Source organism: Aspergillus pseudoviridinutans, assembly GCF_018340605.1.
Source record: "Aspergillus pseudoviridinutans IFM 55266 DNA, scaffold_5, whole genome shotgun sequence".
Taxonomy (NCBI): domain Eukaryota; kingdom Fungi; phylum Ascomycota; class Eurotiomycetes; order Eurotiales; family Aspergillaceae; genus Aspergillus; species Aspergillus pseudoviridinutans.
This window is the reverse complement of record NW_025091285.1, coordinates 2,109,402-2,129,883: the sequence shown is the minus strand read 5'-3', so window position 1 is coordinate 2,129,883 and position 20,482 is coordinate 2,109,402. Positions and strand designations below refer to the sequence as shown.

The 20,482-nt window shown below is 50.7% G+C and overlaps 9 protein-coding genes across 9 annotated transcripts; 6 read left to right on the top strand and 3 right to left on the bottom strand.

Annotated features, from left to right (window-relative positions):
* Positions 1–244: 244 nt before the first annotated feature.
* Asppvi_007800 (replication factor C subunit 5) lies at positions 245–1,546 on the top strand (the record flags this gene model as incomplete). Its single annotated transcript, XM_043303683.1, has 5 exons — positions 245–331; positions 400–1,022; positions 1,082–1,250; positions 1,306–1,404; positions 1,457–1,546. The coding sequence occupies 5 exons, from the start codon at positions 245–247 to the stop codon at positions 1,544–1,546; spliced, it is 1,068 nt and encodes a 355-aa protein (XP_043159618.1).
* A 1,135-nt stretch (positions 1,547–2,681) lies between these two features.
* Positions 2,682–3,505, bottom strand: Asppvi_007799 (mitochondrial 54S ribosomal protein uL16m; the record flags this gene model as incomplete). Its single annotated transcript, XM_043303682.1, has 3 exons — positions 2,682–2,854; positions 2,914–3,378; positions 3,448–3,505. The coding sequence occupies 3 exons, from the start codon at positions 3,503–3,505 to the stop codon at positions 2,682–2,684; spliced, it is 696 nt and encodes a 231-aa protein (XP_043159617.1).
* Positions 3,506–3,851: 346 nt separating this feature from the next.
* On the top strand, positions 3,852–7,305 carry Asppvi_007798 (replication factor C subunit 1; the record flags this gene model as incomplete). The annotated part of the gene is made up of 5 exons (XM_043303681.1): positions 3,852–3,938; positions 4,028–4,052; positions 4,109–4,196; positions 4,249–6,635; positions 6,689–7,305. The coding sequence occupies 5 exons, from the start codon at positions 3,852–3,854 to the stop codon at positions 7,303–7,305; spliced, it is 3,204 nt and encodes a 1,067-aa protein (XP_043159616.1).
* Positions 7,306–7,988: 683 nt separating this feature from the next.
* On the top strand, positions 7,989–10,712 carry Asppvi_007797 (Sin1 family protein; the record flags this gene model as incomplete). Its single annotated transcript, XM_043303680.1, has 3 exons — positions 7,989–8,011; positions 8,088–8,570; positions 8,654–10,712. The coding sequence occupies 3 exons, from the start codon at positions 7,989–7,991 to the stop codon at positions 10,710–10,712; spliced, it is 2,565 nt and encodes an 854-aa protein (XP_043159615.1).
* A 1,292-nt stretch (positions 10,713–12,004) lies between these two features.
* Positions 12,005–13,677, top strand: pkaC (cAMP-dependent protein kinase catalytic subunit pkaC; the record flags this gene model as incomplete). Its single annotated transcript, XM_043303679.1, has 4 exons — positions 12,005–12,838; positions 12,908–13,161; positions 13,215–13,589; positions 13,650–13,677. 4 exons carry the CDS (start codon positions 12,005–12,007, stop codon positions 13,675–13,677), a joined length of 1,491 nt encoding a protein of 496 aa, XP_043159614.1.
* A 1,024-nt stretch (positions 13,678–14,701) lies between these two features.
* On the bottom strand, positions 14,702–15,125 carry tim13 (protein translocase subunit TIM13; the record flags this gene model as incomplete). The annotated part of the gene is made up of 2 exons (XM_043303678.1): positions 14,702–14,923; positions 15,003–15,125. The coding sequence occupies 2 exons, from the start codon at positions 15,123–15,125 to the stop codon at positions 14,702–14,704; spliced, it is 345 nt and encodes a 114-aa protein (XP_043159613.1).
* Positions 15,126–15,731: 606 nt separating this feature from the next.
* On the top strand, positions 15,732–17,032 carry Asppvi_007794 (legume-like lectin family protein; the record flags this gene model as incomplete). The annotated part of the gene is made up of 6 exons (XM_043303677.1): positions 15,732–15,833; positions 15,900–15,923; positions 15,995–16,065; positions 16,132–16,213; positions 16,270–16,530; positions 16,589–17,032. The coding sequence occupies 6 exons, from the start codon at positions 15,732–15,734 to the stop codon at positions 17,030–17,032; spliced, it is 984 nt and encodes a 327-aa protein (XP_043159612.1).
* A 316-nt stretch (positions 17,033–17,348) lies between these two features.
* Positions 17,349–18,374, bottom strand: Asppvi_007793 (uncharacterized protein; the record flags this gene model as incomplete). The annotated part of the gene is made up of 1 exon (XM_043303676.1): positions 17,349–18,374. The coding sequence occupies one exon, from the start codon at positions 18,372–18,374 to the stop codon at positions 17,349–17,351; it is 1,026 nt and encodes a 341-aa protein (XP_043159611.1).
* Positions 18,375–19,070: 696 nt separating this feature from the next.
* On the top strand, positions 19,071–20,309 carry Asppvi_007792 (uncharacterized protein; the record flags this gene model as incomplete). Its single annotated transcript, XM_043303675.1, has 1 exon — positions 19,071–20,309. One exon carries the CDS (start codon positions 19,071–19,073, stop codon positions 20,307–20,309), a length of 1,239 nt encoding a protein of 412 aa, XP_043159610.1.
* Positions 20,310–20,482: the final 173 nt, after the last annotated feature.

Below are 20,482 nucleotides of genomic sequence, written 5' to 3'. Positions count from 1 at the left end.
TTCGAAGGCGAGGACCGAATTGTTCATGTTAGTCTAGTTGGACTTAGGAACATGCAGCTTTACCCGGATCACGTGTGGCTTGTACTCAAGGTTGGAACTTTGGGCAGTGTGCACGGGCCACCAATTAAGCTCACGCGTCACGAATAAACGCGTATCGGCTCTAAACGATATACTCTGCAACGGCCGCTGATCTGTCTTTTTACTATACTGGAGTTCGTATACAATTGCAGATAGAGGTAACAAGATGGCTCTTTTAGTGGATAAATTGCGGCCTCGTTCGCTTGATTCTTTATCGTACCATCATGAGCTTTCCGCACGTCTAAAGTCGTTGGTAAGATACGCCTGGGATTGCTGCTGAATGATGAACAAAGCATTGACTCTCTTCTTGAATCTCCGCAGGCTCAAAGTGGTGATTTCCCTCATCTCCTGATGTATGGGCCGTCTGGTGCAGGCAAGAAAACTCGCGTGATTGCGACACTGAAGGAGTTGTACGGCTCGGGAGTAGAGAAAATCAAGATTGACGCCAGAGTTTTCCAAACGACAAGCAATCGGAAACTTGAGTTCAATATCGTATCATCTGTCTACCATCTGGAGATCACCCCATCCGATGTTGGCAACTATGACCGGGTAGTCATCCAAGAGCTGCTTAAGGAGGTCGCGCAGACTCAACAGGTTGATTTATCTGCGAAACAACGGTTCAAGGTCGTTGTCATCAACGAGGCGGATCATTTGACTCGGGATGCGCAAGCGGCGCTGAGACGAACGATGGAGAAATACAGTCCCAACCTGAGACTGATCCTGCTGGCAAATAGCACGTCGAACATTATTGCTCCGATCCGTTCTCGAACTCTGCTGGTCAGGGTCGCCGCACCTACGGAAGAACAAATCTGCTCGGTATTACAGAACGCTGGTAAAAGGGAAGGCTGGTCGGAGGCCCCTGGGCTCAACAAGAGAATAGCCAAGGAGAGCGATCGCAATCTTCGGCGAGCACTTCTCATGTTCGAGGCGATATATGCTCAGACGTGGGTACTCCGTACTGTTTGTGATTGCCGGTATATAACTAACAATGCTACTCAATCAGTGAGAAGGTCACGGACAATACGCCAATTCCCCCGCCTGACTGGGAAGCTCTTATCTCATTAATTGCAGATGAGATACTCGCTGAGCGGTCACCGGCCCGTTTGCTGCAGGTCCGCGCGCGGTTATATGACCTCCTCACCCACTGCATACCACCTACGACGATCATCAAGGTTCGACTGCCGAACTCGTCCACGTCCGAAATGACTCCTGCTAACAATTTCACAGACTCTGACTTTCAAGTTAGTTGCAAGAGTCGACGATGCATTGAAGCCGGACGTAATTAAATGGTCCGCATTCTACGAGCACAGAATCACTCAAGGAAGCGTAAGGGTCGTCTGCCTAACCAACACAGAGAATATGCTTACACCGGGTACAGAAAGTGATTTTTCACCTAGAGGCATTCGTTGCCAAGTTTATGCGCATCTACGAAAGGTTGGATCTTCCATCTACCGCGCGAGCACTTTGACCAATTGCTGACGAAATTTCGCAGTTACTTGATGGGCATGGACTTCTAACATATCTTTTGCCATGACTAATGAATGTATAAAATGGACTGTATCCTAGAAATGAGACGTATTGATTGCATTGATGGATTGACCCTTGTGATACCCGTTTGCATACTCTGTAATACCTACTCCATAAATTGAGGTGACTCGGTCAATGCGCAGAGAACGGTGTCATTTCGTCAATGCACAGCAGTAGACTCGTTTTTTTACATACCAAATCCGAATGGGATTTCCTCATGTTATGTATCTTGCACGCTTGAAGATCTCTTGCAAAAAGTGATCAAGTTGCAAACATGAACTTGGTGGACTCCACGATGGTGTACGTCATAGCTACCATGACCCTATAAATTGAGTTGACCCGCCGAAGGGTCACAATAGCTATGAAGATATCAGCAAGCAATTGAAGCATCGATTACTATTCACTTAGCAAATTCGTTCCCCCTTTCTTCTTCAGGATCCTACTAGCCATGTCTAACCCCAACCTTTTGGACATTGAACCCGGTGGAGAGAACACCCCGTACGTACTGCTGCGAGACTTGCAACTTATTTCCTTCGCGGGATACATAGACTAACTTCGGGGACCAGGTATGAATCCATTCGGTTATTTACAGAGACCCCGCACAAACAAACGGGACAGTTGGGTGGTACTCTAATGACTCTCATGCCCATTTGCGCCCGGTTCATGTCGCTTGTGTCTGACCGGAATGTAGTAAACTCGCCACACACGAAAAGCGAAATGAGGACTTATTTTGATTCTGACAACAACGGCCAGAAGCTGAGAGATGAGGACAATGAGGACAACGAGGAGGCGCAGAGGCTTGAGGGCGAATTCGCATCTAACATTTCCGTACAAACAGATAAAGGTATAATACTCTTGCATTTTCCTTCTATTTAACTCCGTGGATGAAGGCATGAAACGGTGAGCGTACAAATATCACTGAGAATCTGCGGCTGACAATAGTATACACAAGACTCGAAGGAGGATGAATCAGCGGCGAAGACGAGGAGTCAACAGGGGTATGGACCTGGTTCCGGCGTCGGCGCTTAAGCGACGCTAAGAAGGCGTGAATAACATAGGGTGATAGCGGCGGGGGTTTAAGGAGAAGTGGATGAGCTAGATGATGTGGAGTTGGGAGGTGTGGCCATATTGTCTGTACCTAGGGCCGGACTCCTCCGTGGTCTTTTGAGGCTTTCAAGAGTGACACCGTTGCCGAGTTTGGTGATACCGACAACAGGCGGGTCACCCTTCTTCACAAATTCCCAGAGACCTGTTTGTATACGAAAATTAGGATTCGCAATTCTTCCATAGCACGGGACAAAACCATACCGGGTAACTTGTGGCCTGCCAGTCGGAAAGCTTCCCTCGCAATCTTTTCGTGTAGATCACCCTTGAGTTCGAAAACGATTCTGCTGACGGCAACTCTTGCAGTCCAGTAGTCGAACTTTCCCTTACCCTTACCCATACGTTGCTCATTGCCCTTGGTGTATACACCAATGTTGGCACTGACACGCTTGTACAAGGTATAATTCATACCTCTAAGTCGTCGCTTGATTGTTTCCTCCGCAAGCTTAAGAGATGCAGCAGGTAGCCGGCGATCATGATCCTTCATCCGCAATCCGTAGTCACCCCAGACGACAGTTGTACCACGAGAGGATCCGCCGGTAGGGACATGTGGTCGACCTTTCGGAGACTTTGACCTTTCCATGAACTTCGGTGTGAGCCAATCAAGAGCGGGCGATGAGGTCGAGAAGCATCGTGACAGTTGGAAGGCCCCAAAGGGTGACGATAGACCTATAGAACCGATGTCAGTTCAATGTGCGGAAGACGAAAAGTTTTATAAGAAACACCAGGAAGCCTCACAGGTAGGCCGGATAAAAGCCATTTGGGGACCTGCCAACATCTTGATTTGAGGACCCATTGCAACGAACTACCGGGCCCTTCTGTATGAGTTGGACAGATTCAAGGGACCGCAGACTTTCTGGCTATCGGCACATCTGCATACCCGATGTCTTCTGGATCCCAAAACGGCAGAGTGTGCTGCGCACGTGCCACGAGATTGCGGCTTATGTAACCAAATTAGATCACGTCGGCGAACCAGCTTGCAGGGTGGCAGGCGCGTCATTCGCGTTTCCGAGCCGAGCTCGAAATGATTATCAGGTAGATGTGAGAAGCCGGAGGCTGCCTGTTTGGGCCTACTTTTTATTTTAACTACGCTCTCACCTCCTCAGATTGCATGTCGTGCTCGGAATTGATACATTACCACGATGCCTACCGACATTAGGAACTTCTTTGGTGGCAAGTCCAGCCAGGGCTCTAGTGCGTCTCCTGCGAAACCGCCAGCAAAGAAAGAGGTAAGCTGATACCTTAAGTCAGAAATGACACTCGGATCCCGCCATAGTGGAATAAGAAGTGTCGCTGAGACTCAGTTCTTTGATTGCAGGATGCTTCAACCGCTAGAAAGAAACGTATGTTCGGCCATGGAACGATAATTTCGGGTCATATTTACTAAGCGATATAACAGGAAGCAGAAAGGTTGTCGATGACAGTGATGAAGAAGAGGAATTGAAACCCAAGTCACCTGCGCCAAAGTCAAGGGCAACGAGCACGCCGTATGTGAAAGACCGTTTCGCGCTGCTGGTGTATCACTAACAACTTCTGAAGTAAACCAGCTGAGTCCCAAGGGCAGCCAACGACCACTTCAGACTATTTTGCATCCTCAAAAAAGAAAACAAAACCTGGAAAAAACGCAGATGCAATGAAGACTAAGGATGCCCGGCCCTCTGATACTGCATCTCTCAATGGCCTTGACGCTGAGAACGCTCCTGAAACGACGAATACAAAGACCGTCGAGCAATCACCCAGACAACGCTCCCGCAGGACGGCCAAAAAGAGCACCGTTGTTTTAGATGACGACGATGACTTAGGAGGCGATGACATTTTCGCGACAGACTATCGGAAACCAGGTAAATACGACGACGACTACGTTGAAGAGGATGAGCACGGCGAAGATGATGACTTTGAGGAAATGGAAATCAAACCGGCCAGTGCGGCTTCCGGCAAGTCATCGCGCAGAAAGAACGCCAGTACAGCCGAGTCAGCCGACGTGGCCATGAAGGACACACCCGCAGAACCGGCGAAAACCTCGCGCACTGGMCAGAAACGAAAGTCTGAGGCCGTTGATCGGGATGAAGATTATGAGGATTCTAAAGCCTCGAAAGGTCCTACGCGCGCAAAAACAGCCGCGTCGGCTCCCGCTGCCAAAAAGCAGAGAGGAGCGGCTACTAAAAAGGACGAGCCAGAGAGCAAGGAAATCCAGGATATATTCGACAGCATACCGACAATCAAACCGCCTTCCCCACCACCGCCATCGGGCGAGAAGGCGAAGTTCAACTTTGCTGCCACGCAAAGATCGCGAGATCCTGTAGCAGGCGGGACCACAGAATTGCCTGTTGGCGCTGAAAACTGCTTGGCTGGATTATCCTTTGTCTTCACTGGTGTTCTTGATACCCTCGGTCGCGAAGAAGGTCAGAACTTGGTCAAAAAGTACGGTGGCAAAGTTACCACAGCACCTAGCTCAAAAACCAGCTATGTGGTTCTGGGAAGCGATGCTGGACCCAACAAACTCAAAAAAATTCAGGATCACAAATTGAAAACGATTAATGAGGAAGGGCTGTTTGAACTTATCCGGCGACTCCCCCCCAATGGTGGGGACTCAAAGGCAGCTGAGAAACACGCGGCGAAGAAGAAGGCCGAAGAGGACAAGATCAAAGCAATGGCTGCTGAAATCGAAGCAGAAGAGAAGCGGAAGCTCAAGGCTAAAGAAACAATGACACCTAAAGCATCTGCAGGGTCTCAAGCTCCCTCGTCGTCTCATGACGCCAAGGTTGATGATCAGCTCTGGACGACGAAATATGCCCCGACGGCCATGAATATGATATGCGGCAACAAGGGTGCTGTTGAGAAGCTCCAAACTTGGCTTCATAATTGGCACAAGAATGCCAAGTTCAACTTTTCAAGACCCGGAAAAGATGGATCTGGGGTCTATCGTGCCGTGATGATCCATGGACCTCCTGGGGTAGGGAAAACGACGGCAGCGCATCTGGTAGCTAAGCTCGAAGGCTATGATGTTGTCGAAACCAACGCGAGTGATACAAGGAGTAAGAAGCTCGTGGAAAGCAGTCTCCTTGATATGTTAGACACAACCTCCCTGCAAGGTTATTTTTCCGGCGAAGGCAAGAAAATCGAAAGCACGAAAAAGAATCTGGTTCTCATAATGGATGAAGTTGATGGAATGTCTGCTGGAGATCGAGGCGGCGTGGGCGCTTTGGTTTCCCTGGCGAAGAAAACCCACATACCCTTGATTCTAATCTGCAACGAGCGAAGGTTGCCGAAGATGAAGCCCTTCGATCACGTCACATATGAGCTGCCTTTCAGGCGTCCGACAGCCGAGCAAATCAGAGCCAGACTCTCGACTATCTGCTTCAGGGAAGGCTTAAAGATTCCACCTCCGGTATTGGATAGTCTCATCGAAGGAACCAACGCTGATATTCGGCAAGTCATCAACATGCTTTCAACTGTCAGATTAGACCAGCAGCATCTTGACTTTGACAAAGGAAAAGAAATGTCCAAAGCATGGCAGAAGCATGTGATCCTGAAGCCGTGGGACATTGTCAGCAAGATCTTAAATGCCCAGACCTTCGCTCCGAGCTCCAAAACCACTCTGGGTGACAAAATCGAGCTGTACTTCAATGATCATGAGTTCAGTTATCTGATGCTTCAAGAGAACTACCTGAGAACCAGGCCAACGCTAGCTGGCAATTACCAGGGCAAGGAACAGAAGTTAAAGCTGCTTGAATTGGCGGACAATGCAGCCTCTAGTATCAGTGATGGTGATCTTGTCGATAGGATGATTCATGGAACGCAGCAGCAATGGAGCCTTATGCCGACTCATGCTGTTTTCAGTTTCGTTCGGCCCGCAAGCTTCATTTACGGCAACATGGTGGAGCGTCCCGGCTTTACTAGCTGGCTGGGGCAGAATAGTAAACAAGGTATGTCTGTGTGATGCAGTATTTCCTTTTCGTTACTGACATGGCATGTGCAGGGAAACTCTGGCGTTATGTTAAGGAAATTCAAGGTCATATGCGTCTCCGTGCTTCTGGTGACCGCGATGAGATCAGACAGCAATACATTCCGCTCCTCTGGAACAAATCGGTTCGCAGGTTGATGGATGAAGGCAAAGACAGCGTCGAAGATGTCATTGATTTTATGGACAGTTATTTCCTCACGCGAGATGACTGGGATGCTCTGGTTGAGCTTGGCCTGGGTCCTATGGACGAGTCCAACGTCAAGCTGGAAACACAAACAAAAGCCACCTTCACACGTTTGTACAACCAGCGATCACATCCACTACCATTCATGAAAGCCAGCAGTGTTGCGGTTCCAAAAAAGATGCCAAAGGAAAAGCCGGACATCGAAGATGCCATTGAGGAATCGGATGAGGCAGAGGTCCTCGAAGACGACGCACAGGATAACGATGAAAGCGAAGAACTTGATTTGAAGAAAGACAAGTATGTCCGTGTGCCCAAGAAATCAGCGACGCAGAAAGGCGCGTCTGGCAAAGGCAAAAAGGGCAAAAAAGTGAACCCCGACGACGATTTCATCGACGATGACGAGAAACCTAAGAAAGGAAAAGGCCGAAAGACCAAGGCAAAGGCCTGAGATGTACCTGTTTCGCTTTATGATGGCTCCCGGGATTTGTTGTCTACTTCTATGAGCTTCTGGCAAGATATTGAGTTAAAGAATTGTATGTGCGAAGCGGTTCCATATCATCACTGATTAATGTATCATATTTGAAGCCTGACTGTGATACACCGAATGACATATTTATACTCTTTTACGCAGTGATTAAGATACATCAGAAGAAACTGTCTCTCAAGTAATTATACTCCGTAGATAGGGTCCATACTTTAGACCTGGTTTTGTGTGAAGGAGCCAGGCTAGGGGCTTGGCCGATCTGCGGAGTAGTACGGAGTACATAGTGATGTTTTGGGGAGCACCGCCACAGAATGCGGCCTCCTTCCGGTAGCTACTAGTCTACTCCTCATCAGGACGATCAGTTCATTCTCACCCCCGCCATCAATTCCTTAAACCAACTACCCCAAGGGTACATTCCTTCTATTCTTTTTGTTTTGAATAAACAGGCTGGACCTGCTTGTGGTGAACTGGCTTTCATCTTGATTATCTGCTCCATGTGCTCAGCACATATCTTCCCTTCATCACGCCCCTGCGTCTCATTGCGGTTTGGACTATTACATGGTGTCTTCCTGTGTTCAATATCTGTTGCCCGATTCCAATAGCGTCACGAGCATAATCTTGGGCGCTGAGTAAGTTACGCTGAGAAGATGTCTCTCCTACATAATGATGAGTAAGTTGCCATCTCCACTGCGCCCCGATCTGCTTTGTGTATTATGGTCGCGACTCGGGCACTAACTGATCGTCAGCTTTACCATTTGGCAATTACGCACCTCATATCTTTCGACGATCAAGGATGGAGTTGGCGAACGGCTTATCAATGTGAATAACTCCGTCCTCAATACGCCCGGCTTTCGTGCCGCCGGATGGTTCTCAGGACCAACCAACCCCAACAGCCAAGCCGCAGCAGCGCAAGCAAGGAGAGCGTCTTCCCCTCCTATTCCGACCACGGCCGCCGTCTCCTCAGAGTACTATCGCTTCGGTGCTTCAAGAGATGCCAACACCTTGCGCAGATCCAATTTTGGGGATTACGGAGAAGACGAAGAAGGGGGCATGGTCACTGGCAAAAGCAGCGTGGATGTGATCGGCCGTCGGCACCAGGGCCGGAGTGGGAAACGGACGCGCCGTCGGGATCGCCAACAGAGCGAACAGCAGAAACAAAGAGAAGCGGACGAGGATGATAGCAGTGACTTGAGTGACGAGAGCGACGATGATGGAGACAGCACTCGGAGGTTAGTGTGCGGTAGCATGTCTTCTGCTCACGCGCTGATCTTGTGTTTTTCTACCGAAATTACTCACACTGATGCTACAGCAGGGCTTCTCAGATTCAATTCTCCAAGATGCCGATCCGAACACGAGCCGGATCTTCGCCCATCCGTTCGTCTGATCGTCATGAGGGGCCGGAAGTCATGGTCACATCCCCCTCACACCCAGCACCAGGAACCCATTTCCGCACTGGATCATTGGGGACAGCAGTGAACGTGAATGAGGGACGACCGCGACGAGACACTACTACCAGTAGCGACCTGTCCACAGATAACGAGACCAACGAAATGGATCCTTCATTTAAGAGGCGACAAATTCAATTCTCGACCAAGGACAAAATCATAGAATACCAGGCCCCGCCTCGAAGCACTGGCAACAGGAATGTTGACACTATGACGCTTGGAGGGCTCAGCGAGGCCGCCGAGGACTCTGGCGCTGAGTCTGAAGGATCTGTGCTCTCATCCGAGTTCGACGCAACGGCTGGTTCCGGCTCGCTGTTGGAAGACGTCGGGATCACTGGTGGTTTAGATTCATCCTCGCCTGTTGCGTTGATGCATAAGCTACAGAACGGAGCTGGATCTCAGACTGCATCTCCAAGGAAACCCAAAACTCCAGCACCGGAGTTGCAAAATCTGCCACCGCCACGCCCCATCAGCAGACTGCAACCTACCAGTTTACTGACGCAAGCGCTTAAAGCACGCATGAAGGCGCCCACAAATCCTGTCGAGAAGTTTGCTGTGCTTTCCGGTAAAGGGTTAGCGGATGCCCTAAACATCAAGCTTTATCTTCCATTCTCCTCTGACCCCGAAGGACCTCTTGACCTTCAGTTGGCCAGGGAATCCAAGCTTGCAGATCAGCCGGCGCCGGTCACTGTTGCGGAGGCTATTGGGCTGGCTCTTTGGAGATACTCTGAAGAAGGTCGCGAGCCAGCCATCGAGCGTAACAAACTCAATGTGAATAGATGGACTCTACGGATGGTTGAGGATGGGGAGATTGAATATGATTTTCCGCCTCTGAGCCGAGCATCACACATAGCAGACTTCACTTCGAACAATAACAATAGGGCGACTGGAGTGAGGGGCCGGTCCAGGGGAAAGCTATATGACGAATTTGCTTTGGTGGAAGCTTCTGAGGAGGAATTCGAAGAGAATGAGCGGCTGTTCCCGCAATACAGTCAGGAAGCACCCTCAGAGGAAAACGTGACAACGCCTACAGCGCCGACTATGCCACTCATCCAGCCGACTCCGCAGAGTAAGGCCCCAGCAGCTCGCGTGAATCCCATTCTGGGACAGCCGTTCTCATCGGCTTTGAACGACAATACCTTGACTCCAGCTGACCGGCCCGCGGTGCCTACGTCCCATGCTACACCTCGAATGGGCGTCTCCAAAACACTGAAGATCCGGTTCATGAACCTGGATGCTGCCACTCACGTTACAACTCTGAACACCTCTACCGACAGCTATATAGCAGAAATTTTGGACTCGGTCTGCAAAAGATGGGCGCTCGACAAGGGCAATTACATTCTCAAAGTGGCTGGATCCAACACGATAGCGCCGCTTGACCGGACAGTGGAGGCTCTGGGTAATATTACCGACCTCGACCTTGTACGGCGTCGATTCGGGGCGGGGCCTCTATCATTAACTGGCTCCCCAGGAAGTTCATCGCCCAATGCGCCGTTGCTCATCGATAACAAACACAACGCTGCAAGCAAGAAGAGCAAGAAGAGCGGACCAAGCATGCTACATCCACTCACCCAAACCCAAGAACTTACGGGTGGTTACTACCGGCGCTATCATGTGTTTCGAAAGCAGTCAATGTCCTTCACGACATCGAACCATCGCATCTTGACCTTTGACAATGATTACATGCACATCATGCCCGGGGATACGGGCAAGGCAGCATCCGACACCAAAACCCGATCGATCAGCTTCAACGATGTGGTGGGATGCAAAGTGAGCCGGCGACACCCGAAGAACTTCCGGGTCGTTGTTCTACGGGGCAACGATGCCAATGAGCAGAAGCGGTACGATTTTGAGGCGCGAAATGCCCTGGAGGCGATTGAGATAGTGGATGAGATCAAGAAGAACATGGCTCATTATCGTATTTAGTTATGAGGAAGGGGTTGGTATGGCGTTTTGAGGACAAGTCTTACTGTGCAGGGACATGCTGTTCTGATGCTATTGTCTAAGGAGGTTTGGTTCGTTGATGTACAAGTATCTGCCCCCTGGCATGAGATCAGAATTCACGAAGAAATGACTTGCATCGCTAAAGACGCTGCTGCACACTAGGCAGGCAATTAATTTGGGGAATATTGCCGGTTGGGCACAACAGCCCTTGAAGCGGGGCCTTCCGGGGATCCGCTGGGGGTAATGAAGTCACCAAGACGGAGCCTTCTGTAGGATCTACCACTCTACAGCTGGAAGGAATTGAGACGTTTGGCAATTGTCGTCTGGTAGGTATAAAATGTTGAAATTCGACAGTATATCAAAATCTCATATCAATGCTCGAGTAACCCAGCGGCAAATAGGACCTGAAGTTGTGGTGGCCCAGTCATGATCTCAGTGATACATGGTCCCGAAGGGTCGAAGGATCTTGACATTGAGTGATGATCTCATAGTGTCTGAGAGGTTACTCTCCACTCTGCGCACGCTGCAACTCTTTCGTAGAACGTCATAAAATCTTGTCTATCATGGTCTACGGACTCAATTCCTCTCAAATGATGCGAATTTAGAGCGAGAGGTATATTGCGTAGTTTCTTCATCGACTTGCTAATTGGAGAATAAATTGACGACCCAGATAGCGTCGACCAAATGAGAAGGCTACTTATCCCGACTTTAAAACCTTACAGCAACGCTATATTATCATCACATCCTTTATCATCAGCAAGGAACAGCATCGTCGTCATCGTCATCTTGACTATGAACTAGCCCTTCCCCACTCTCTTGGCTTCCCTCAATTTACTCGGTACCGCGACCACCTCTAGAGTCTAGATATAGTCTACGAGGAGGGATTGAACATTCCCGATCAATTGACCTCGAGATATAAGCAAAAAGTCACGGAGCAAGAAGAAAGAAGCAAGAAGCAATCAATCTCCAGCCCAGCTCAGCATTCGACTTTGGGGTGTTCTGTAACGCACGATCGGGGGGGTCAATTGACTCCATCTGGTTGTCTCCAGCCCCCGGGAGGCGTCCGCAGTATCCGCGCCAGAGCCATCTCTCGCTCCCTCGTGTGTCTTGTGTCTCCCCCCTCTTTGAAAGCTTCCCCAAGCCAGAAGAGAAGAGGGGCTGATTTCTCTCACACAAAACACCCGCACCCCCTAACCTACCCTGCCACTCACCACCCTATGGTCTATGTTTCACCTTATCTCTGACCTCTTATACTCTTAACTCTCATATCCTCGATGCCGACTTTAGGAGGCCTCTTGAAGAAACGGCGGACGAAGGATTCGCATACCCTCTCTAAAGAACTGGAATCAAGTTCGTCACCCACAGCGGCCCAGACACAGACGTCACCCAACTCTGCCGACCACCTCCACCAGCAGCAGCAGCACAACGAACAAACCCACCCTCATCAACATTCGGCCACCAGTAACACCAGCAATAATTCCGCAACCTCCTCTGCTGCTCAGCCTCATAGCTCATCCAACGACACTCCCAATCGCTCTCCAGGTACAGATCAAATTTCCGAGGGTCAAGCTGCCTCCATGCAATCCGCCGTGACGCAACCCCATCCCTCCTCCCACCACAACCCGGGCCTCCACCACCTACAACAACACCAGCAGCAACAGCCACAACAACAACAACAACAACAACAACACACCCATACCTCCAAGTTACACAATATACTTCACCCCTCTCATCATCATGGATCTTCACAGGCTTCTGCCGAAGGTCATGCGAACTCCCAGCAGGCCAGCGCCCGCACTACAAAAGGGAAATATTCCCTTGACGATTTCACTATCCAACGTACATTAGGTACGGGTAGTTTCGGTCGTGTCCATTTGGTGCAGTCGAAACATAATCATCGATTCTACGCAATCAAGGTCCTGAAGAAGGCGCAGGTGGTCAAGATGAAACAGGTCGAGCATACAAATGACGAGCGACGAATGCTCAATCGCGTCAGACATCCATTCTTGATCACATTGTGGGGTACCTGGCAAGACGCAAGGAATCTGTATATGGTGATGGATTTTGTGGAGGGTGGAGAGCTTTTCAGTTTACTTCGCAAATCCCAGGTGAGTGCTCTCTGCGTCCCTCCGTATCAATGCAAGTTCCAGTAGGCTGATGTCATGGGCCCATCGCAGCGGTTCCCTAACCCTGTCGCCAAGTTCTATGCGGCCGAGGTTACTCTTGCACTGGAGTATCTACACTCTCAGCAGATTATTTACCGAGACCTGAAGCCAGAGAATCTGCTACTTGACCGGCACGGTCACTTGAAGATCACCGACTTTGGGTTCGCGAAGGAGGTGCCTGACATCACCTGGACACTTTGCGGAACACCCGATTATCTTGCTCCCGAAGTAGTTTCGTCTAAGGGATATAACAAATCGGTTGATTGGTAGGCATTTCCCTCAATGAGCTCTACGCTTCCATTGGCTGACTAGAGCCAAGGTGGTCACTTGGAATCCTTATCTTCGAAATGCTGTGTGGCTTCACGCCCTTCTGGGACAGCGGCTCGCCTGTCAAGATTTACGAGAACATTCTCCGGGGTCGTGTCAAGTACCCGCCCTACCTTCACCCGGACGCTGTCGACTTACTCTCGCAGCTCATCACAGCGGACTTGACCAAGCGACTGGGCAACCTTCATGGAGGTTCTGAAGATGTGAAGAACCACCCTTGGTTCGCGGAAGTCACCTGGGATCGTCTTGCAAGAAAGGATATTGATGCTCCTTATGTACCCCCTATCCGTGGAGGTCAGGGTGATGCCAGTCAATACGATCGGTATCCCGAGGAGACTGAACAATACGGCCAGCAGGGCGATGATGTGTATGTGTCCCGGTTGCGAACCATTTTAGATCTGGGTACTAATTGGAACTCTTGCTACAGGCATGGTCACCTTTTCCCCGACTTTTAGCCCAATATACGACCTTTGATAGGGCAATGAACTTTGCACTTTACCAATCTTGGACTGGGGATACCCACGATCCAAATGGACTAGCCACTACTTTAGGCTCGAATTAAAAACTTCGCTCTGTTCAGTACTATCTTCTCTTGAAAGGTCGTGCTTGTCTACGACTTTAGTCTCTCTCATGACTCGACCATGATGCTCCAGGCTTGCGAATATGCCCAGAGCGTGCCTGTGGAGCTCTATTGGATTTTACCACTGCAAAAAGTTTCGTGGCTTCCACATGGACTGATCCTTACCTTCTTTCGGCATTGACTTATCTGAGAGAATCTCTTGGAATTCAGGGTGTCCAATATTCCGTTCTTTTATTGGGTTCGAAGTTTAGCCTTTGAACATGTCGGTGGTGTTTGTCTGGAGAATCTTTGGTCGGCTGCTGGATCCTGGATGATCGGGCTTGTCGTTGGTTATCGTGTGTCGCCTGAGGTATACATTTCTGAAGTCTTGGAAGCCTGAAAGCTGTCCATGTCCTTTTCTTTACGTCTTCTCTTCGCGCTGGCACACCTGAGTGGGTGAGTGTTGGTTATGGTAATGGGATAAAGGTCACACTTGGCCCCATCCGTTGTCTTTCTATATGCGTCAATTTCGTCTTCAGTCCTGTATAATGTACATATTTTCGATGTCTTGAACAAGTGGAAAAGGTAGGCGTCAAATCTGAATATCATCAAATACAGACCAGACGTCTTGCGTCCGATGCGGCTGTCAACCGGTCTCGGAGGCTCTGCCGCCCCTTTTTTAAATTTAAACGAGTACTCTACACAATAGTATCCACCCGTCACCCTGTATATTGTATTGTACAAAAATCTTACCGGTTGAAGCTCACGGCAAGAGAAAACAACGCCTTTTGGAAGTACCACAAACCCATTAAAGGTAGGGGGTGAAAACAGCACCAAGAAACCTCGTAATGTCGAAATCACAGACACAATCAGCATTCCACTCCCTCCTCAACAAAGGTCAAGCTCCGATGCGTTAGCGCTCACAGGCTGGATTCCTGCCCAGATTGGATAAACGATGGGTCAAGGGCACCACCACCGTAAGCCTTCCTCTCGTTCGCGAGACGCGAAATGTAGCCACGGCTGACGGCGTTCCAGAAGGAGATGTACTTCTCCATGCACTGCGAGAGACAGGTGTGTTCGGCGGAGGACAGCGATGTGCCCGGGTTGGGGACGCAGGCTTCGAAGCAGTGTTCGTTGACTTTCTACAAGCGGGAGGAAACCCGTCATAGGTCAGATGGATTTGATTCAATGTGCCGTGTGGGAGGTTAGGTCTATACGTACCCCGATCAGATTCCGGGCGTTGGTCACGGCGGCTTCTTGCCGCACTTGGTTCATCAGGTGGGTTTTGATGTCCGCTTCGCTGGAGGACGCGGTGTTGGAGCTTGAGGATCCCCAGATGGCCATTTTGGTGTTTGTATTTCCTTTTTGCGGATGTCTGGAAGAAATTCAGTGTAGGAAGTGAGGTGGATTGAGGGGTTATGTGGACTGAAGTCAGGACGTTGGATAATGACGCTGACAAGATCTTCGGAATAAAGGAAAAAGTGTGGCTGGTGCGGGCCGCCAGTTCGTGAGAGTGCTGCGCCACACGCAGGGCGAAGTGGACACTTGGATGTTTACTCGATGAGGTGTAGGCATGGATCTGTCATATACTTTGTTGTCTATCATTTCTTTGGATCCTTGCTTCCTTTCAATTCTTCGCAGTACACAGTGAAACCTGAGCAGTGTACTCCCTTTTCTCCCTCTTCACTATCGTTCATTTTTTTTCCCCCATATTGCCACTCGCCGAGCTACCCTCTCCTATTGAGCTTGTTCTCCAAGAAAGTATACTTGTCTAGAGCTCGCTGATGTCCCGGTGACATTGAGCCCACCCACGCCGATCAGTCTCGAATTTGATTATTCTTGCTCGCTAGCTGCAGTCTGCTCTCTACCGCTTGACCTTTTCGTTCTCGCAACAACTACAGTCGTTCATTATCCCAGCTTCTCCGACACCATCCAATCACATCGGCCATCATGCTGCTGCCGCGGCTTTCCTCGCTTCTGTGCCTCGCTGGCTTAGCTACCCTCCCGGTAACAAGCGCCTACAGCGGCGACGAGAATATCAAGAGCATTCCAGTACGAAGACCATTTCCCCATGAATGCGCAAATGCCCCTCGGATCCGCTAACCTGCATTCTACCAGCTCCGAACTCATAGTCTTGCTCCGGTTGGTCCTCGCTCCCGCCCCTCGACATTTGCTCGAGCTTCAATCCGAACATCGTAGTTGACTTTGCATAGCCATACCTGGATTCGGACTTCCAAAGCCGCTGGTTCGATTTTGGTGGTGATACTATCATCCGCGCTGACAAGTATGCGACCAAAGCCCCGACAATACTCAGCTGGAGATGGGGAGAACCTTGCGCTAACTGGGCTAGGTACATTCGCCTGACATCGGATCGACCATCGCAGCAGGGATGGATCTTCTCTCGGGTTCCTCTTACCGCAACGAATTGGGAGGTTAGTGGTGGACTTTCTTATGAGGGGAGGGCTTGACAATCTGACGTGTGACCCAGATCGAGGTCGAGTTCAAGATCCACGGCGAAGGAAACTTGCACGGCGACGGGTTTGCTATGTGGCTCACCAAGCAGCGCGCAACCCAGGGCCCTGTCTTCGGCTCGACAGACAACTTCGAAGGACTGGGTATCTTCTTCGATACGTACAAGAATAACCGTCCCGGAACGTCATTCCCCTACGTCATGGCTATGATGGGTGACGGGAAGACGCCTTATGACCAGGCCCATGATGGAAAGGCCAACGAAGTCGCTGGCTGTTCGGTGAGTGTACCTAATTTTCTCCGCGTCAATCTCTGTTGCGCTAACAAGTTTATGACAGGCTCGTGGTCTGCGCGGCGCTTCAATTCCTACCAAGGCGCGCTTGACATACTTCCAGGACAAGTCTCTGACCCTAGACTTGCAGTACAAGTCTGAGGACACCTGGACCAACTGCTTCACCCTGAACGCCCCCGAGACCAATATCGCCATCCCTGCCGTTTCCTATCTGGGCTTCTCTGCCGAAACTGGAGAACTGAGCGACAACCACGACATCATCTCTGTCAAGGCTCAGAACCTGTACAGCATCGGAGGCAGCGCCGCCGCCGGCTCCGGCCGTGGCCCAGCAAGCAATGGCAGACAAGACCGGGCCCACGTGAAGGTGCCCAAGAAGAAAGGCGGCTGGGGTTGGTTCCTGTTTAAGCTTATGCTGTTCCTTGCTGCCGTCGTCGGTGCGTATGTCGGTTTCACCATGTACCGGACCAAGCAGCGTTACTCGCGATTTTAGTTGGAAGGACGAAAGCACGAAAAATGCAAAAGGAAAATTACAAAAACATGTCTACGGAGTCAGATTTTGTTTCTGATTATTTGCGCAATTGCATAGCCGTGTCATATATGTCTAGTTGCGGGTTTCTACAGTCGTTTTGATATGAAGCAAGAAATTGATGAGCTATTTCCTGAGCGCGTGACTATGGAATGGAAATAATATGAATAAATGTAATCGCGATGAGTACTATGGACTGTAGGGTATCATGCTATCAAAAACGCCGAGAAAATKCTGCTCTAAACTCTCATCTTGCCACGTTAAAAAGATCCCCAGCAGTCTACGACTGCTTCGCCCTCGTCTCATTCCACATATGATCGATGATCTGGAAGACCTCGGTCACACTAGCCATCACACTTTCATCGATCCCCAGCGCACCATATCGATGCTGGATCTTATCCGGATGCCAGCGTATCCGCTCAGACTTGAGCACCGCAAGCAGGCCAGCTGTGCCGTGTGCCCCATCATCGTCCCCCACCCCAGAGACCTCCACTGGCGCATGGCGCATAAACTCTTCCACCGCTTCACGCGAAACATCCCTCCGTTTCCCCGACTCCACCGGCCAAAAGACCAGATTCCGAAACGCCCTGCGCTCGCCCGCACCCACGATTACTTCTTGATTAACCTCCTCCCAGGCACGCCGGTACTCGTCCCAGGCTGTCTTCCACACCTTGAGGCGCCGTCGCTCCCGGCCGCGCTGGAGACTTTCCTCCATCGCGCGCTCGAACCGCATCCTCTCGCGCTGGCTCTCTGCGCTTTCCTCTTCGCGTCTCTTCTGCCGCGCTCGTTCGGCGCGCAGGCGCTCCTGCTCCTCGACCATCCCCTCCCTCGTCCGCGCCCACATCCGACTCCGAACATACGCCGCGTACTCCTCCTCGGACATCTGCTCCAGCTCGCCGTCCGGACCCTTGGGGACGGATGGGACTGGGTATTTGTGGATTGGCTGTCCGTACACGGACTGCCAGTATGCAGCACCTTCATCGTCGCCGAGAGCGTCGAAGAGGGACTCGCGGAAGGCGGTGTCGGGGGAGAGGCGTGATGGGTTATCTGGGGGATTGGGGGAGGGTGAGCGCTTGGATTTGTGTCGTTTGGAGGAGCGGTGGTGGCGGTGGGAATGGCAGTGATGGCGGCGGTGGTGAGAGGTGTCGTATGGTTCGTCTCGGTAAGATTTGGATCTGGATTTGGATGTTGAGGATTTGAAGCGGAATTTGCCTGTGGCTGGACGGGTGTATTCGTTTTCTGCACTAGGATCCTTTGGGGATGCCTGTGGTTCTCGACCATTTTCTGCGGCGGTCGCTGTGTCCATGGCGTCGTTTCATTATCAGCTGCGCATAGATATCAGGGTATGTTAAAATGTGTCGTGCATTTGCTGAGATGAGAGGGGATTCTGACGAGCATGGTGGAAGGAGCTGAAGATGTTGCGATTTCTCTTCACAGACGCCAATATGTGATTAGTCATTCTTATCTTATCTGATCCTCAGCTGTCCCTCCTCATGTTTATGATGTCATCGCAATAATACCTTTTGGGATGAGGACAAACGGCACGATAGGTTAGTCGGTCTGGTCCGCAGTCCAGACGCTCCGATCAGGACCTTTTAAATTATGTCGCGAACTGCTGCTGCCTGCGTGAAGCTACTCCGTGATAAGAGTAAGTTGATAGCCCGGATCAGTGGCATCAGTGGCTAGAACTGATCGCCTAGACCTAATCAATGTGAGCAACACAGTTGTACTTGCCTGAGTCAGATGCGAATTTATCTAAGATTACTGAAGCAGCAGAGGTTATCGTGATTAGGAGGTAATATGCCCTTGAGCTGTGCCTGGCAAGATATGGCAGCAAGATGATAGCATGGCGTTGTCGATAATGACACCATATAATTCAGGCATCAACAATTTTTCGTTAAGGCACGTGCGGAACTGTCTATCATGCCCGGCCCTATCGCCATCTTCCTCAACGCATTTCTACATTCTTATCAAGACAAACATCCAGCCAGTCCAACCCAAAATGGCTCTCGTATCATACTCGGACTCTGAAGCTTCAGACTCAGAGCAAGAGACCAAAGTCACTCAACCATCGAACAAAAGTCAAGCTCCCACGCCTGTGAATCCGCCCAAGCCCTCCTCCGGCGCAAACTTCGTCGTCGACCGCAGTAACCCCCGCAAGATCCGCGTTGCTCTACCGGAGATCAAACCCGAGAACCCTACCGCAGATGGTGAAGACGAGCCAGCCCGGAAAAGAGTTAAGATAGGCGGAGGCGGAGCATTTTCGGGCTTCAATGCCCTTTTACCGCCTCCGAAGAGGACCAACGTCACAGCGGAGAAGGATAAGAAGACGGCTGCGCCAGCGCGGAAGGTCTTCAGCTTGAAGACGGGCGCGACTCCAGGTTTTGACCGCGAGGCTGATGCGGAGTTTCGGAGGGAACAGGCGTTCGATAACTTAGCAGGCGATGGTGATGATGAGACGATACCCAAGCCGGGGAGTCTTCGAAGTGAGCAGCCTGGCGACAACGATGCCGTGACGGCTCTGGTAGACGGAGAGAAGAAAGAGGAGGTCAAGCTGAAGGGGAACCCGATGATGTTCAAACCGTTGTCCGTGGGGCGGGCGTCGCAGAAGAAAAAGAAGCAACCGGCAAGACCTGCCTCGTCATCTGCTTTGCCAACCGCGAGCGAGACGACAGTTTTGCAATCCTCGCAAGCGTCCAATGAACTCTCGGCTGCACAGCCAACGCCACCCGTCCCTCAGAAACCGAAAATCAGTCTGTTCTCCCTGTCCACAGAAGAAACGACAACTTCGAGTATGCCCGAACCACAAGCACAAGCCGCTACCTACGAGCCATTGGTGTACACTACCGACCTAGAAGCCACCCCAGCTGGCCCAGAGCCGGAGCCTGAAACGGCGACGGCCTCGTCGCAGCCACCGACCAATCAAACATTGGATAACATCGCAGACGATCTCAATTTGTCCCGGGCCCAACGACGACAGCTCTTTGGACGCAATGCCGACCCTACCAAATCTCGAATTCTGCATTTCAATACCGACAAGGAATACATTGCCAACCAGGAGTTGGCCCATCAGACAGACCTTGCTGCTGCTCAGCACAATCCTGTTCGCGCCATTGCCCCGGGCAAACACACTCTGCAGCAGCTGGTCAATGCGGCCAGCACCCAACGGGAGGCTTTGGAGGAGAGCTTTGCCGCTGGACGAAGGAACAAAAAGGAAGCCGGGTCGAAGTATGGATGGTGAACTTCACGTACTCTCTTTCATTTGTGTGCGCAAGTCTCTCTTGAAGTAGTCTATAGATACCAATATATCCGCGATTTATTGTTCAGACTAAAAGAATTATATTTTGATCTCGTCTGAAATGCTCTGAATGATGACTTAAGAACCGCTTCGAAAGTCATCAACTATACATGAGA